Source organism: Haemorhous mexicanus, chromosome 9 (assembly GCF_027477595.1).
Source record: "Haemorhous mexicanus isolate bHaeMex1 chromosome 9, bHaeMex1.pri, whole genome shotgun sequence".
In the NCBI taxonomy this organism is placed as follows: domain Eukaryota; kingdom Metazoa; phylum Chordata; class Aves; order Passeriformes; family Fringillidae; genus Haemorhous; species Haemorhous mexicanus.
This window is the reverse complement of record NC_082349.1, coordinates 14,377,695-14,391,872: the sequence shown is the minus strand read 5'-3', so window position 1 is coordinate 14,391,872 and position 14,178 is coordinate 14,377,695. Positions and strand designations below refer to the sequence as shown.

General features: G+C 37.5%; 1 protein-coding gene across 3 annotated transcripts in view; it reads right to left on the bottom strand.

Moving 5' to 3' along the window:
• Positions 1-7,365: 7,365 nt before the first annotated feature.
• The window catches only part of PRKACB (protein kinase cAMP-activated catalytic subunit beta), a 73,951-nt gene continuing 67,138 nt past the window's right edge, over positions 7,366-14,178 (bottom strand). For all 3 annotated transcript variants that reach the window (XM_059854119.1, XM_059854117.1, XM_059854116.1), the window contains 3 exons: positions 13,031-13,153; positions 11,593-11,757; positions 7,366-9,650 (listed from right to left, as the gene is read on the bottom strand). In XM_059854119.1, coding sequence (XP_059710102.1) covers positions 9,525-9,650; positions 11,593-11,757; positions 13,031-13,153 — 414 coding nt within the window. In that variant the 3' untranslated portion in view covers positions 7,366-9,524. The remainder of the gene's footprint in view (positions 9,651-11,592; positions 11,758-13,030; positions 13,154-14,178) is intronic.

Here is a 14,178-nt window from a genome sequence, read left to right as displayed (position 1 = left end):
GAAAGGCTCTGTCCAGCTCCTCTTTGCAGGGAATTAAGACATTTTAATCTACAGCTTTAAACATATATAAACAGCTTATACCTGTTTGTTCCTGTAGTAATAATCTTTAGTTTAATATTGTTTAGTGTAATATTTGACCTCTCTGTTTCTTTGCTATTTACATTCTTATATAGACTCAAACATCTGAATGACCACAGCCCTTTTGTGGTCTGCATTTTCTGATCTTGTTCCCCTTTCTCCTTTCTGTACATTCACCTTCCAGGAGAGGACATTTGGAGCTGTACCCTGGGCTTCAGTAGGGTTTTGGCAGTTCCTTCTTCCTTTCCTGTCTGCTCTGAATGGCCCCTTACCCCACACTACACACTTGTCACACCTATATGGTACTGATGATTTGAAACATCCTTGCACTGATAAGTAACTAAGGGTCTTTTCCGCAGTTCCTGGCAGCTCCTATCTACCCAGAAAGAGGAAAAATCCCTGTTACTGGTCCAGTTGTACCTTTTCAGCACTTTACTCTCAGAAAACTGTCTTTCCTCACTTAAGGTCTTTTCCACCCCTGTCCATAGTGTTTCTAGTTTGCTTGAATGGAATTTTGCCACTTACCTTTCTCCACGGTATCAACAGCTTAATACCTGTTGTCCTGCTGTCCCTTCCCTACTTCAGCACTCCACACAGGAATGAGAGACAGCTCTCAGCCCATGGAGTCCAGCAATGAAGTTCCTCTCTTCAACTCCTGTCTTGGCCAGGAAGATCCTCCAAAACCCATGCTGAGTCTTCTTTACAGTCCCCTTCTAGACTGCCTGGCTGGGTGTTGTCATGTTGCTCTGAAGTTCTGCATAAAGCCTGGACAAAAGCCTAAAGATTGCAACGGTGTTAAGCATGTTAGGAGGGGAGGGAGGCAGAAAACCCACGGCATGAATGCAGCAGAGTGACTTGGTACCAGCCTGGCATTCATTTTCAAGGCAGTTACGTTACACTGTGTGTAAACACAAAATCAGAGCACAGCAGCCAGTGGGGCTGAATTTACCTTCCCTGCAGTTCCCTGGGTGCACTCCCACAAGGAAAAAACAGGGTCTGTAGAGTTGTGCACAACCTTCTGTGGAAGCTCTGGCTGCCAGGCTGGGGGCTCCGCAGGTGCCCAGCGCTGGGTCAGAGACAGCTCCTAGCTGCCAGTCTGAGGGGAGCAGCACTGCTCAGACTCACTGACCAGGCAGCAGGGCAAAGATCTGGCTTTTGTCCTGGAGGGGAGCCCCTGAAACCTTTGCTTTAGTATCATAAGGTACTTTTGATACATTATGCATTACCTGACCTTTTTCTCATAATCATATGAATCTCCAGTAAGATGACTAGAGTTACACCCTCTTCATACAGCCTAAAAATGAATGTGTACAGTAGCTGGCTACAATGCAAGGCCAGTGACACCTTTATGCTTTTGCTTCCTCTTTTTTCCAAGACTGAATTACTTAAATAAATCTTCCTGCCCTTGAATTATATCCGCTTCACTGAGAATTTCCTGCCCTACTTATTTTGTTGTGCAACTCCTTATTGTAGTAGTTGCTTATATTTAATAAAGCTTCCGTCTAGACTTAAACCTTTGTTATTTTAAAGCTTATACTTCATATTAAAAAATCACTGTATAAAACGCAGCTTATTGTGCCCATACTAGCAGTAACACCTGCCACACATTTGCCCAGCTTGTAATAATGTAGCAAGAAGCTTATAAAAAAGTATTCATATGAAATAACAACACTGTTAAAGGGAATCCAGCCTGATAAAAACATTTTGTATAAACATGGCTCAGGCATCTCAGCAAAATAGCTACTACCTCTATGGGAAATCTAAAATGTAGCACTTGGTTGCAGGAAGTGAGGGAAATGAAAAAGCACAACATGGTGACGCACTCAGAAAAACAGTTACAGACAGAAATGTGTCAACAAAACACAAGCAGAAATCTCAACTATATTTCAAACAGTACATTGAAAAATTAGTGCTAGTTTTTTTCCTGCATTTTGCTGGGAAGCTCTTCTCCTGGGAGTGAAGAACCTGACTGTCAGAAATATCCAGATTTTTAAGATTTGTAAAGCGACCATGTCCTAGCAAATACTGGCATCTTCTCTCCATGTTGTTACTTTGGTGTTACTGCCAGAAGTGATGCCAGGTGTGGAAGACCAGAGTCTGGCATTTCATTCATTGCTCAGCCTTGGAGAACACTGCTCCTCAGCCCTCTGAAAGCACCCCAGACCCAGGAAAGGGTCTCAGGGGTTCTCTTGGGGGGACTTACAGGTGTTCTGTCCACTCTTAGGCACTGAACTGTGAGCAGACCAGAAGAAATGACATCCCTATGATTTGTGCACCCATGTGCAAGCTCAAAGCACGTGCACATTGCTTTGGTAGGACAGTGGCTGCCAAAGCAGACTGCAAGAAAGGAAGCTCTGTTATAGGGGGGCAAATGTTCCCGTCACACATTGGATGACCCTGTTTTCCCCTCTACTCTCTCCTTTGATATAAACCAAACCCAGATGCATCTGAACATGAGCAGACATGACATTCAACAGTTCTGCATTAGGATTGTAATAGTTAAACTGATAATTTAAAAACTTACTCAGCTCTTAAATTGGTTGATGAGGCTCTGATCACAGGGGCTCTCAAGAGCACATTTGCTGTAACTTGTTCTCCAACTGCTCTGATGATCACATAAACCAGAAAAATATAAACAGTTGTTCTTTTGCCTGTAGACATAATTCATAGAGATATATCTAAACTTGATTACCATTCAACTCAAAATTTTATATCCACTCTACTAAAAATACTATTTACTTAACAAATCAGCATAGGAACACTTTTCAATTTTATTGGTGACCCTCTTTGGTTAAAAACAGTGTATTTCTGAAATTTCAATTGCACATAAAATGAAAATGTGATTGTGGGCTATTAGTACAGACACTCACCTCTGGTTTTAGCTTCAAATGGAAATAGGAACCACCAATCAGGGATTTTTAGTGAAATTTTTATATAGTCCATGCAATAATACATATTATGAAAAAATACTTTTGTTCAAATTAGTGTCAAAACCTCCTTTTTTGCTCATGCTGATATGAAAACCAGTAAAAAATATTGCAACTATTAACTCAAAAAGGACTTAAAGGCAAAATCTACTAATACACAAAGAACAGATACTCATGGTTGGTATTGCATGTATTATTCCTGGACATATTCTGTGACTGGTACAATCTAAATTTTTCATTGCCTCTTGCTCTTAAATACTTTCCAAGTCTCTTGTTCTTACTGTGCTCTGCAGTTGACATTTCTTACTCAGCATTCCACACCATGTAAATGGGACATCTACTGGCAAATAAATGTAACTAGAGCAATTGGCTATGGAAAGCTCCTGAAGATGCAATCATGGAATACTTTGGGTTGGAAGGGACCTTAAGGATCATCTCCTTTCATGATTTCAGTTGACAGGATTTTGCAGTAACCTGAAACATTAAAAAAAAAACTTCAAGAAAATCAGAGTTGAGTTCTGTTAGTCAATATGTAGTAGCAGAATTAAGACAAGTTTAATAACTTCAGACATAATACTAGGTATGCCCTAAAGCAGAGGTTTGTGTTGTAAAAATCCCAAGTGAAAAAGAATTTATGCTCATATTTCAAGTTTCCTTGAGCTGCTTTAAAAAAGACCAAATAAGTTTATGAGACTTTAGGGACTTATTTTCCTCCCAGCCTTCCCTGCAATACTTATCTTGGCAGGAAACATCCCTTTGCAGCAAACTCAGTCCCGCTCTGAAATTCCTTTCCAGAATCCATGAGCTGTGGGTGCTGTGGCCTTGGGAGGAGGCTCTCTCTCTGGAGTGGTTCTTCTGGTGAAGTAGAACCACCCTGGAGATGAATTCATGCACTTGCACTACCAAACTGTATCACCACACGCACGTTACATCACATGTTCTGCCACTGTGATCCTCTTTCTGCCTCAATGGGATGTTTTCACTAAGGCTGCCTGCTCAGTTCCTCTCTTAGTTTTTCCACTGGTAAGCAAGCCTGCCAGATGCACACTTCCCAATGCCAGAGAATGCCACTTCCCAATATGGCCAGAGAAAAAGGGAAATAATGTATTAACTGAGGACACACAGTGCCTTTTTTTTAGGGGGGAAGTTGAAAACGGATACTTGATAAACACTGGGCATTTATAAAAGGAATACATATTGGTTGCTTAACCTGAATTAACATGTCTACGAGATAGGTGAATCATGTTTTACTTATCCAGGGTGTTACCTCTCATCAACAGAGTCCTGACACTCAGATCCCCAGTTCATGCAAGCATCAAGCAGAAGGATGGCAAAGACAGGAGAAAGTGAAAGGACATCCCAATCAAGCATTTTGTTGAGCTGTTATTTAGATAATTACATACACATTCAAAGTAGCAATGTAGATACAGATTAAAGAGCGATACTTTTGGTATTCTTATGATATTGCTGCGTAGACAAAAATCTAAATGTGGTCTTGGATTTTTTTTTTTGCCTTCAACTGAATCAAATTACCTTGGTTGGGGAAGAATTTCAGTTAACCAAGCCTTTCCAGCACTCCAGTTTTCTCTTTGTTGCCCTAGTCAGCAGTAATTTTTCCTGGAACTTACTGAACACACTCAGAATGCACCAAACTGCTTGCCACGCTGCTGAGACCTTGCTCCATGTGTGTCAACATAGCTACAGCTGTGTCCTCTCTGATCATCCACAGCACCTCAGAAGAAAAGGCAAAGGAAGAAGTCTCTGATAACCACCTCCCAGCAAAGGAAAACACCTGTTACTGTGGTTGCATACAGATGGAACAGATCACTGACCTTCCTTCTCAAACACTAACAACCTTTCATCCTGAAGAGTTTTTGTGCTGCAGCCTTGCCATCAAACATTAGTTGCTATTGTGTGTTCCATCACAATCTAGACCTGTAAGCTTAGCAGCAGTTAAGAAATGTGCAAGTTTGTCACTGGCTCTTCCATTCGTGCTTCACTGACAGCAGCTCATGTCAATGAACACCACAACTATGCTTCTTTAAAGCTTCAAAGAGCCATACACACACAATTTTTAGGAATATGTTTTTGCACATACATTGGCACTTGACCCTCCAAGGGAGGGAACAGCACAATGAATCTGTAAGGATTCTAAAGGAATTTTTACTGGCTTTGAAACACTGTTGGGAACTGATCCTAATGATGTCATAGAAACCTCAAGCTATTTTTATCCCTCTGAGGGACTACACTCTTTGTACTAGTCAATTATAAAAATAAAACACATTTTCAGTATATGCAAGTTCCCTTCAGGCATCTCTTTTTGTCATACGATACCTCTCCCCAAATCCAAACAATAAAAAGAGGTAAATGTGACTAGATCTCAGATTTAATTCTTACTTTTATTCATCATCAAATTTAGAAGTTAGAAAGGGAAGATATCTTGAGATCCTGTCTTGCCTCTTACACTGCTAAAAAAAAATCCAACACTTCACATAATCCCTATGTAAGATGACAAACATTTACTATCAATAAGGCATTTAAACATCCTTGTGGAGTTCTAACACTTTTACTGGCCAACTTGAAGTTAGGCACTCATATTTTACCTTTCTGTTAAAGAACTTAAATCAGTCAATACCTCATGAAAATATCTTTCCATGAAAAACATTTTTAAAATGTATGCAAGACCCACACTTGTAAAACTGTGGTGGTCAATCTTTCTCTCTATTTTTTTTAATATCATCAAACAGATCCAGATCAGCTATATGCACTTCAGCTAAAGAATGGAATTGGTTTTTTACCCGTTTCTTATGGAATGGTTTTTCAGTTCTGATCTGGGATAAGTCCTCCTTATGCAGGAAATCAGAACAGATTTGAATGACACCAAATCTGTGGTTCAGCATGCTGTGCTTGTTTAGGAGCTGTAGTAAAAGCAGAGGACAGTATTTTTTGCAGGTTTTTTAGCTCAGCTCTAGAAAAAGTACAAAGGTCTTTAAAATGTAATGTAGCAGTGGTACCAGGAAACCAAGAACACAAGACCGCAGTCGCAGGCGTACAGCAGCAGAAGCACAGAGGCCACAGCTCGGCTCAGACAGTGGGAAGAGGAGGAGCTGCATTACAGAGCAGGCACCAGAGAGCCTCTCCAAACACCACTTGCAGAAAAAGCCTCAAGACAGACAATGCCAAGACCATGAACAGTCTTTACTTCTATCAGTTGTTTCACAGCACAATGAGACACAGCACAAAGTTTGTACAGCGGGATCTGCAGACAGTTTAAAACCAGGCAATTATCTTTAATAAAAAGCATTGAGTCTGAATGAAAATAAAATGAAGACAAACAATACTGAAGCTAATGATCATCTTGCTTGCTTTTGATTGTCTAAGAAGTCCAAGACTTCTCATAGTGCCTTTAATATTCTCCAAATCACCTTCTCCAGACACCCTAGTTAGTGTAAAGCTTACTGTGCCCCAACTCATATGTGTAATAGGTTTCACAACCTTTTCCTCTTGCTCTCAAACCCTGCTCACATGTGGGGAGGTGCAACAACTGTCATCATACAACATTCTGATTCACAAAGAAGCAGCACAAGTGTTGTACATAATTTAATTTGCACTTCTGTATATAAATGTTTACTATTGCACACTATTGCAGCACTTAAAAACATCTAATTATTTGCAAAAATTAGTAAAATACTTTAAAGGATTTAAAAATAAGGGTTTTAATGCAACTGACAAGATAATAAAAAAAGCAATTTACTTAATGAGATACAATCCTTTATGTTGGAAATGAAAGTTACATACAACTAGAGTACAATTAAAATATACCATATAGTTCAACACTTAATTCCTCAAATGTGTAAAATTAACAAGCTTCTACTGTCATAGATATACAATTTTTCCATATTGTGAAAAGGATTTTTCAAATTAAATACAGGTAACATAATATTCTGTAGTTATATTTCATGACTGTGTTTAAATGAGAGGGTTGTATAATACTCACATTGTCAAATGTACTCACTAATGCCTTGGAAATTGCACACTTCCCCTCCTTTTCCAAAATAGAATCTCATTTCCATACTGAAGTCTATTATGCCATATTGGAAAAGTGTTTTACTTTCTAACAGGATTTTCATAAAATTAAAAAATAGCATAATATCATGGCATTATGATGCCTTTTCCACTTATGCCCGTGTAGAATTTAATCTGGGTATCAGACAGACATGTCAGAACCAATTTCCTAGACTTTTGTCTTATTGTACACGCAAGATGAATGATTACAGTATTTTACAGAACAGAAAAATCTCTGAACCTTTCTAGAACTATAAATGTAATGATTAAAAATTAAAATCATAACAGAATCAAATTGTGATCTTCAACATTTATTAAAATCTTTTAAAGTTCATAAACGACAACAAAGTTACTGTAGAATTTATCGCATACAGCTAGCATACAGCAGCATGTCCTTGGTCTAAATGAAATACAAAAGATTTTAACATTTTCATACAAAGGATTTCTTTAAATTTATTAATGTGACGATATATCTTTGTTACATAAAATTTGCTACAGCAAAGTATCTTATACTTTTCTTGCATGTATGTAAATATGGGTGGACAAAGACTGCATTCAGTGTCAGCCTCCTAATGACGTTGTGCAAAAATGCTCAACAACCTAAACAGACAGAACATTGGGTGGTATGTTTCATACTCTTTTGTAAAATGTCTACAAAGGCCTTTCTTTTAGGAGCGTCGTACAGATTAAAAGGAAGGAATGCCAGCTGTTTATTTGCACTGGCGTTCAAACAAATCCAATGGCTATGTATCAATATAGCTCATTTTTTAAAAAAACAATTAATCCTTGTATGCATGTAAATTTATCATAAAACATGAGTCTAGTTTAAACTTTTAGATGTGCTGTTTTAAGACAGGTCACTGAGACAGCCAGAACCAAGTGTTCAAATAAAACTACTATGAATAAGTTTAAAAGCAACCCCGAAAAAAGTGCTGAGCCGCTGATTATTAACATTGAAATAAATGTGTAAAAGTGCCCAAAGCTAGCACATGGTAGCAATACCTTTTAAGTCAGTTGGTGAGAGTATACAAAACATAATTAAACCCAAATACTTGTATCTGTGTGACCATACATTCTGATTGATTGAAAGAAAGTAGGTTAGAAATGAAGACACAACGCAACTAAAATAAACTCAGCTGTTGCAGTTTTTAAACTTGATCTCTTTTCTTCATGAATGAAGTGCTGTAATTAAAAAGAAAATGATTGTAGCAGTACTCCATCCTCAGTTTACTAATATAGTATACCAGAATAAAAACTTGGCAATAACCTCTTATTCTTAACAGCTAACAAAAAATAACCGTGTTCATCCAGCGATGCATCTAGAACATTATTTTGCATTTGCTAAACCATTTGTTTTTCATAGCTAATGGCAGAGCGCATTTTGCTTTCTGTGGCATGATGGTTTTTATTCTAATGGATGCCTTTTTTAATCAAAAAAGGCTTGAAGCAAGGAATACTTTGGGAGCCGAAACATTGGCTACTTTAAAAAAAATAAGAAAAAAACAGAAGGAAAAGTGAATCAAAATGAATTCTCTACAGTACTGACCAAAACTTCCTTTAAGAGTTTAGGGTTCTTGATCTTAAACAAGCCATTTCACACCTGCCAACTGAAATGCTGGTAAGTTGACTTGGTTTAATATGGTCCAAAGTCCAGACCAGATGGAATTACTCCCTCTCATGAGACTGTAAGCTTTCCATGGTACAGTCTGGTTATGGCAACTTGCCTACTGCCTAGGTGGGAAATACAAAGGAAGGAGGCAGTGACGAAAACTGCAGGGATGTAGAAAACCAAGGCACGGGGTCTAGCTACTGTCCCCTACTTAAGCCATCCAATTGATTCTACTGAATTTTGGTCAGCCTCCAGGAAGAAATGTTTTTAAGTTAATTTAGCAGACATTTATATGGCGATAAATACTACCTTCAAAAATGCTAAAAATGTTGGCTAGGTTTAGTCTGAGCTACTAAAAAATTATTATAAATTGTAGCATCAGACACAAGACAGACATGAATTATTGGCTGGCACAGACTAGAAGCAACATTTATCTTTCACTTCAGTCTAAATCACACTAGCCGCAACACCTTCCATTTCACTCACACAAATAATACATTATTCAAAATAAAATGGAGCATTCTTGGGTAAAAAACTACTTCATTTCAAAGGGGGAAAATGAACAATACACAGAAACAAAGAACGACAGAAACCAAAGTTAAGTAGGAAAGTGGTCTATTATTCTGTGTTACTGCACAAACAGTGCTTGCTTAATTGTGCCTAGTTAGAAGGGTTGGTGCAAACTGCACACATGGAAGATGGCAATAAAGACCTCAGTCAGCTTTGTGGAATGAAGTAACTAGGTAACTGTTTTGACATATGATGGTCTCAGCTCCACCTCATCTGTTAACAGAGTGCAAAGATCCCAATGTGAGCCCTGATGTCATCTTGTCCTCTTACTCCTACTAAAAATCAGCAAATTCTTTTGCACATTTTTCTGTTAGAGAAGCACGAATATCTTCTTCTTCATAGTCATCAAAGTTGCTGGTATCTCCAGGACCTCTGCACTTTGGTATGAATGGAGCTTCTACCTGTATTGGTGGGAAATACAAAAAGGCACATGAAATGTTACTGGCCAAATACCAGTAGATTTAACATTGTAATAATGAGCACAGCAATACTCCCATTACTTCTCAGATCCTGCCAAGAAATCAGGTATTACAGATTTAAGTTGTGGCACATAAACAAAACCATCCTAAGAAGGTAGAGGCCTAGATGTGTGAATCTAAATTGAAAAAGACTAATCTCTTGCTGACAGGCTCAAAACAAAGATTAGTCCCCTCCTTGCAGAGGTGATCCTGCTCCTTCCAGCTCATTAGCACAGGACCCGGAGTACACTGATCGCCACCACCACTACACAAAAATCTTAGCAAAGTTTGGAATGCCTCTCCCTCCTACTTAATAACAATCTTCTATTTCCAAATAAAAGCTAACCTAATACAAGTGGAAAATAATTTGTTCTGCTTCTTTTGCGAAGTTCCTTCTAGAACCTAAGTAAGAAGTGAAAGCCTTTTGAAAACTAGGCCACAATGAGACACAAGCAATGACTTGAAGGAGTCACTCAAAGACTATACCATAAGGTAAGCAAAATTACAACAAAATTATGCAGGCAATGCAAATTTAAACCTGGAAACACAAAGTAATCAGTATCTTTCTCCCAAACATCTCAAGGACTAAGTGTGCCAGAGGCAAAATGGTGGGGAGCAATGAAATGGGGCAGAGGATCACACCACACTGTGCCCCCAGGTAGATTGCCCATGGTCAGGGTGTGATGTGTAGATCAGTAAATTAAAGAGGTACAGCACAGGCTAACAAAATTAAACTCCCAACTGTTGGCAATACCATTGTACACTGCCAAGAAATAACAGTAACTTTTGCTTTTGTGTGTACAATTGTCATGTGTATATCCTCTTATTCTTAAAACAAGATAGGTGTTTCAGCGATTTAGCCTGAGTGAACACAGTCTGTATACATACCTAGCCTACAAAGCCACACATTACCAATATCTGAATTCTTTCTCTGTGTCTTAAGTTGATTTTCAGTCACTTTCTTACAACAAAACTCAGAGCACAGAAAATATCTCATTTACTGCTTGAACTTTTGAACACTTTCAAATGAGACACGTCAGACCTTTTCCTATTATCTTACTGTGGAAATTGCTAAAAAGAGATTGCAAAGAGGCATTAAGAAAGTGAAGAACAGATAATTAGAATTCCACAATGGGGAATATTTTCTCAAAAATATCTATACTTAATGCAAGAAATACAGGATGCATTAATTATATCTTGTCTTCTAGTAATTAATACATTAGCGAATAATTCAACAACTGTACTGTCAGTTTGTGTAGCCAAACAACCCGTTTCTTTTTATAAATTATTGTTAGTATTTAGGTTTGGCCCTTAAAATACTGCTGTTACAGCAGCAAGTTCATGCCTCTATAGTCAAGACTGCTAGCATTTCAAATTCAAACCAATTTCTTTAAATATTATCACTTATCTCTAGTTTGATTTACAGAAGGAGCAGGTTGCTTTTGGAGAAAAAAGAAAAGCTCCAGCTTTGGCATGAGCTTCTCCACACTGAAGCACAGTCTGAATACTAAGAGCTAACTGGAAAGGAAAACAAATTCATTTCTCATGTGGAGGAGTATTTATAGATGCCACTATAGCAGGGGTTAAATAAAAAGTGAGAGAGGCAGGAGATGCCTTGTCCTGAGATAATCCAGAAATAGACTAACGCACAACATGTGTGTTAAAGAGAACGTGAATGTACAGAGGTCCAGGCTAGAATACCCAGAAAAAACAAACATAATTCAATCTATACATATCCTTTGGAACCTAAAAAGATTAAAAGCTACTTTCATCCTTTCTCAATTTAAAGTCCCAGATCTAGGGAATAAAAATTAAACACAATAATTGGAAATTTTACTTCAATCCTTTAAAGACTTGTAATACTTTTGATCAGGAAGGGTCTTACCTTTCTCTGATAAATGGCAATCCAATCTGTAGTTGCAAACCACTTGTGATTCTTTATGTCATTTACACCATTCTTGAGATTTCCATATCGTTTGGTCAAATCTACCTGGAGTAAATTTCTTAGAAGATCCTTTAGATCTGAACTGAAGTGTGATGGGAACCTCACCTAAAATTATACACCCACAACATTAAAAAACATGATACAAACTTGATTCTTTCCCCTGTGAAGGGAAACAACTTGACACAAAAGGAAACAGTAGGGCAATTTTCTTTCTTTCTTCTAAAATCAAATCAAGCAGGAATGCATGAAGAGAGAGATGATTATTGTTGCACATGTACTTCTGTTTCACAAAGCCTTTATCAGTAGCATTACATTGCCCATCTACGATTTCTTGAACTGGAAGTTTCTAGGGGGCAAGATATTAATTTATTGTAAGAGTGATCTAAAAGGTAAGTTGAACTTGGTGTTTTAACAACTTACCATCTCAAGACAGTCTCAGCTATTTTCTAGGTATTCTAAATTTTTAGATTACATTATATATATATATCAGAGGAGACACAGTATATAGCATATATACAGCATATAAATACACAGATATGCTCTGAAATAACTGTACATTCAGCAAGCATATACAAAAAGTCAATCTGGAACTTTATGCTGTACTGCAATCTGTTTCTCATAACTAAATGCACCAACATCAGAAGCCTTACATAACAGCACTATTTGAAGACAGCACACTAGTGACTTGCAATTCATTCAAACCTGGCTAAAGGATATTTGAAGATGATTCGTGGGATGTAATTACAAAGGGTTTTTCTAACAAATGATCTACTGACACCATTTGAGTTGGCAGAGAGAAGGAAGGGGAAAAGAACAGGCAGAAAGTGGTATTTGTCATCCTCATAGACTCAGTGTTTGACACTCTCAATACTGAGCTGCTCAGTTATGATAAATACAGATCATGGAATTACTTAACATAAAAACATTTCAAAAAATCAAGAAGTCCAGTTATTAAGGACCCTGCTTCAGTTTACCTACCAATATGATTTTATTGTAGATTATGAGAAATTCACAGGTTTAATGACTATAATATCTAGACCACTGAGAAGTAAGAAAATAGCTAGGCAAATTAAGCACACAGCTAAGTAGCTGTTAATAGTCGTTGGATCACTTTAATCCAAGCATTAAAGGATATAATACCACAACATCTGTAAATTTAGTAACTTGAATTTGAAATTTGAAGGCAGGGAACAGATTTTTTAACTTTGGTTTTCAAGTAACAATGTCTGTACTTATGAAATGTACATTACAAACTCCTCCTAGGTCCTTTTCAAATTGCTCACTGTCTAGTGGTCAGTGAATTCTGCATCTCATCCACCAAAAACCAGGTTCTATAAAAACAACTGTGCTTGTGAAAACACCCAGACCCTTAACCCACCTTGCCAGACACAATCTTCTCATAAATTTGAATGGGCTGATCTGCAAAGAATGGGGGATATCCAGCTGCCATTTCATAGATTAACACTCCTAGTGCCCACCAATCCACTGCCTTGTTGTAACCCTGAATGAAATGAAACATGCCACTGTTAGTACAGTTTCTAACACACGTTAGGATTTTCAGTATAGATCTATATATTTATGGAATGCAAAGAAAGCAAATACATTATTGTTCATTTAATGCAGAACTTACAACCTGACTCCAACCAAACTGACATTCACAGATTCCAACAGCAATACACTTAAAACCTAATACAGTGATGACAGTGAAACAGTGATGGAAATAAGGCATTTTGCACACATTGCTGTGATGAGTGTCAGTGATTTCTTTACACTCCTGGGTAAATGGGCACAACTCATTTATTTAAAATCAAAACAATTTTGTTACAGACTGATAATTCTTCAAAGCTTAAGGAAATTTCATTATAACAACATACATAGCAACTCTTCCTATATTGTACACTGTCACCATTTCACTTGATTATGAACATTTGGGAACATTCAGTTTCATATGCAGTTAACCAGCTACAAGAGCTTAAAAGCTTAGTTAATTTGTTGTTAGAGTCATTTATGATCTGATCTTAAAAGCCTGAACCTTAAACCATTAGTAGGTCATATTCAATGTTACAAAAGACAAAGAAACCATCAAACCCATCCATTTCATATATGTTCTCTGAGATTTTTTACAAAGCTCAGGGCTCAGACCCAGTCTTTCAGGAAAATCTATTGTGAAGACATTGTAGTAGATATATTGCAATTTCTTCTGCTGTTTTAGCTGCACGGGGGGAAAAAAACATGCAGACAAGCTTTTTTCCCCCAAACAGAAGTATTTTTTGTTCACTTTTGACAATCTGCAAAGGGTATTTAATTAAAGCACTTGTTAAATGCATATTTTAACATTATGCACTACGATTGTTTTATGGCATAAGCAGTTCTGTATTTTCCATTTGCAAAACATACAGTGCTACAGTTAAACAGCTACAGGATAAATATTTTTTATGTTGGAACACTTAATGCAAGTAATGAACAAACACTACAGTCAGCTTAGACTACATGTGCTTTCTGTGTAAAACCAGTGGATTTTCATGT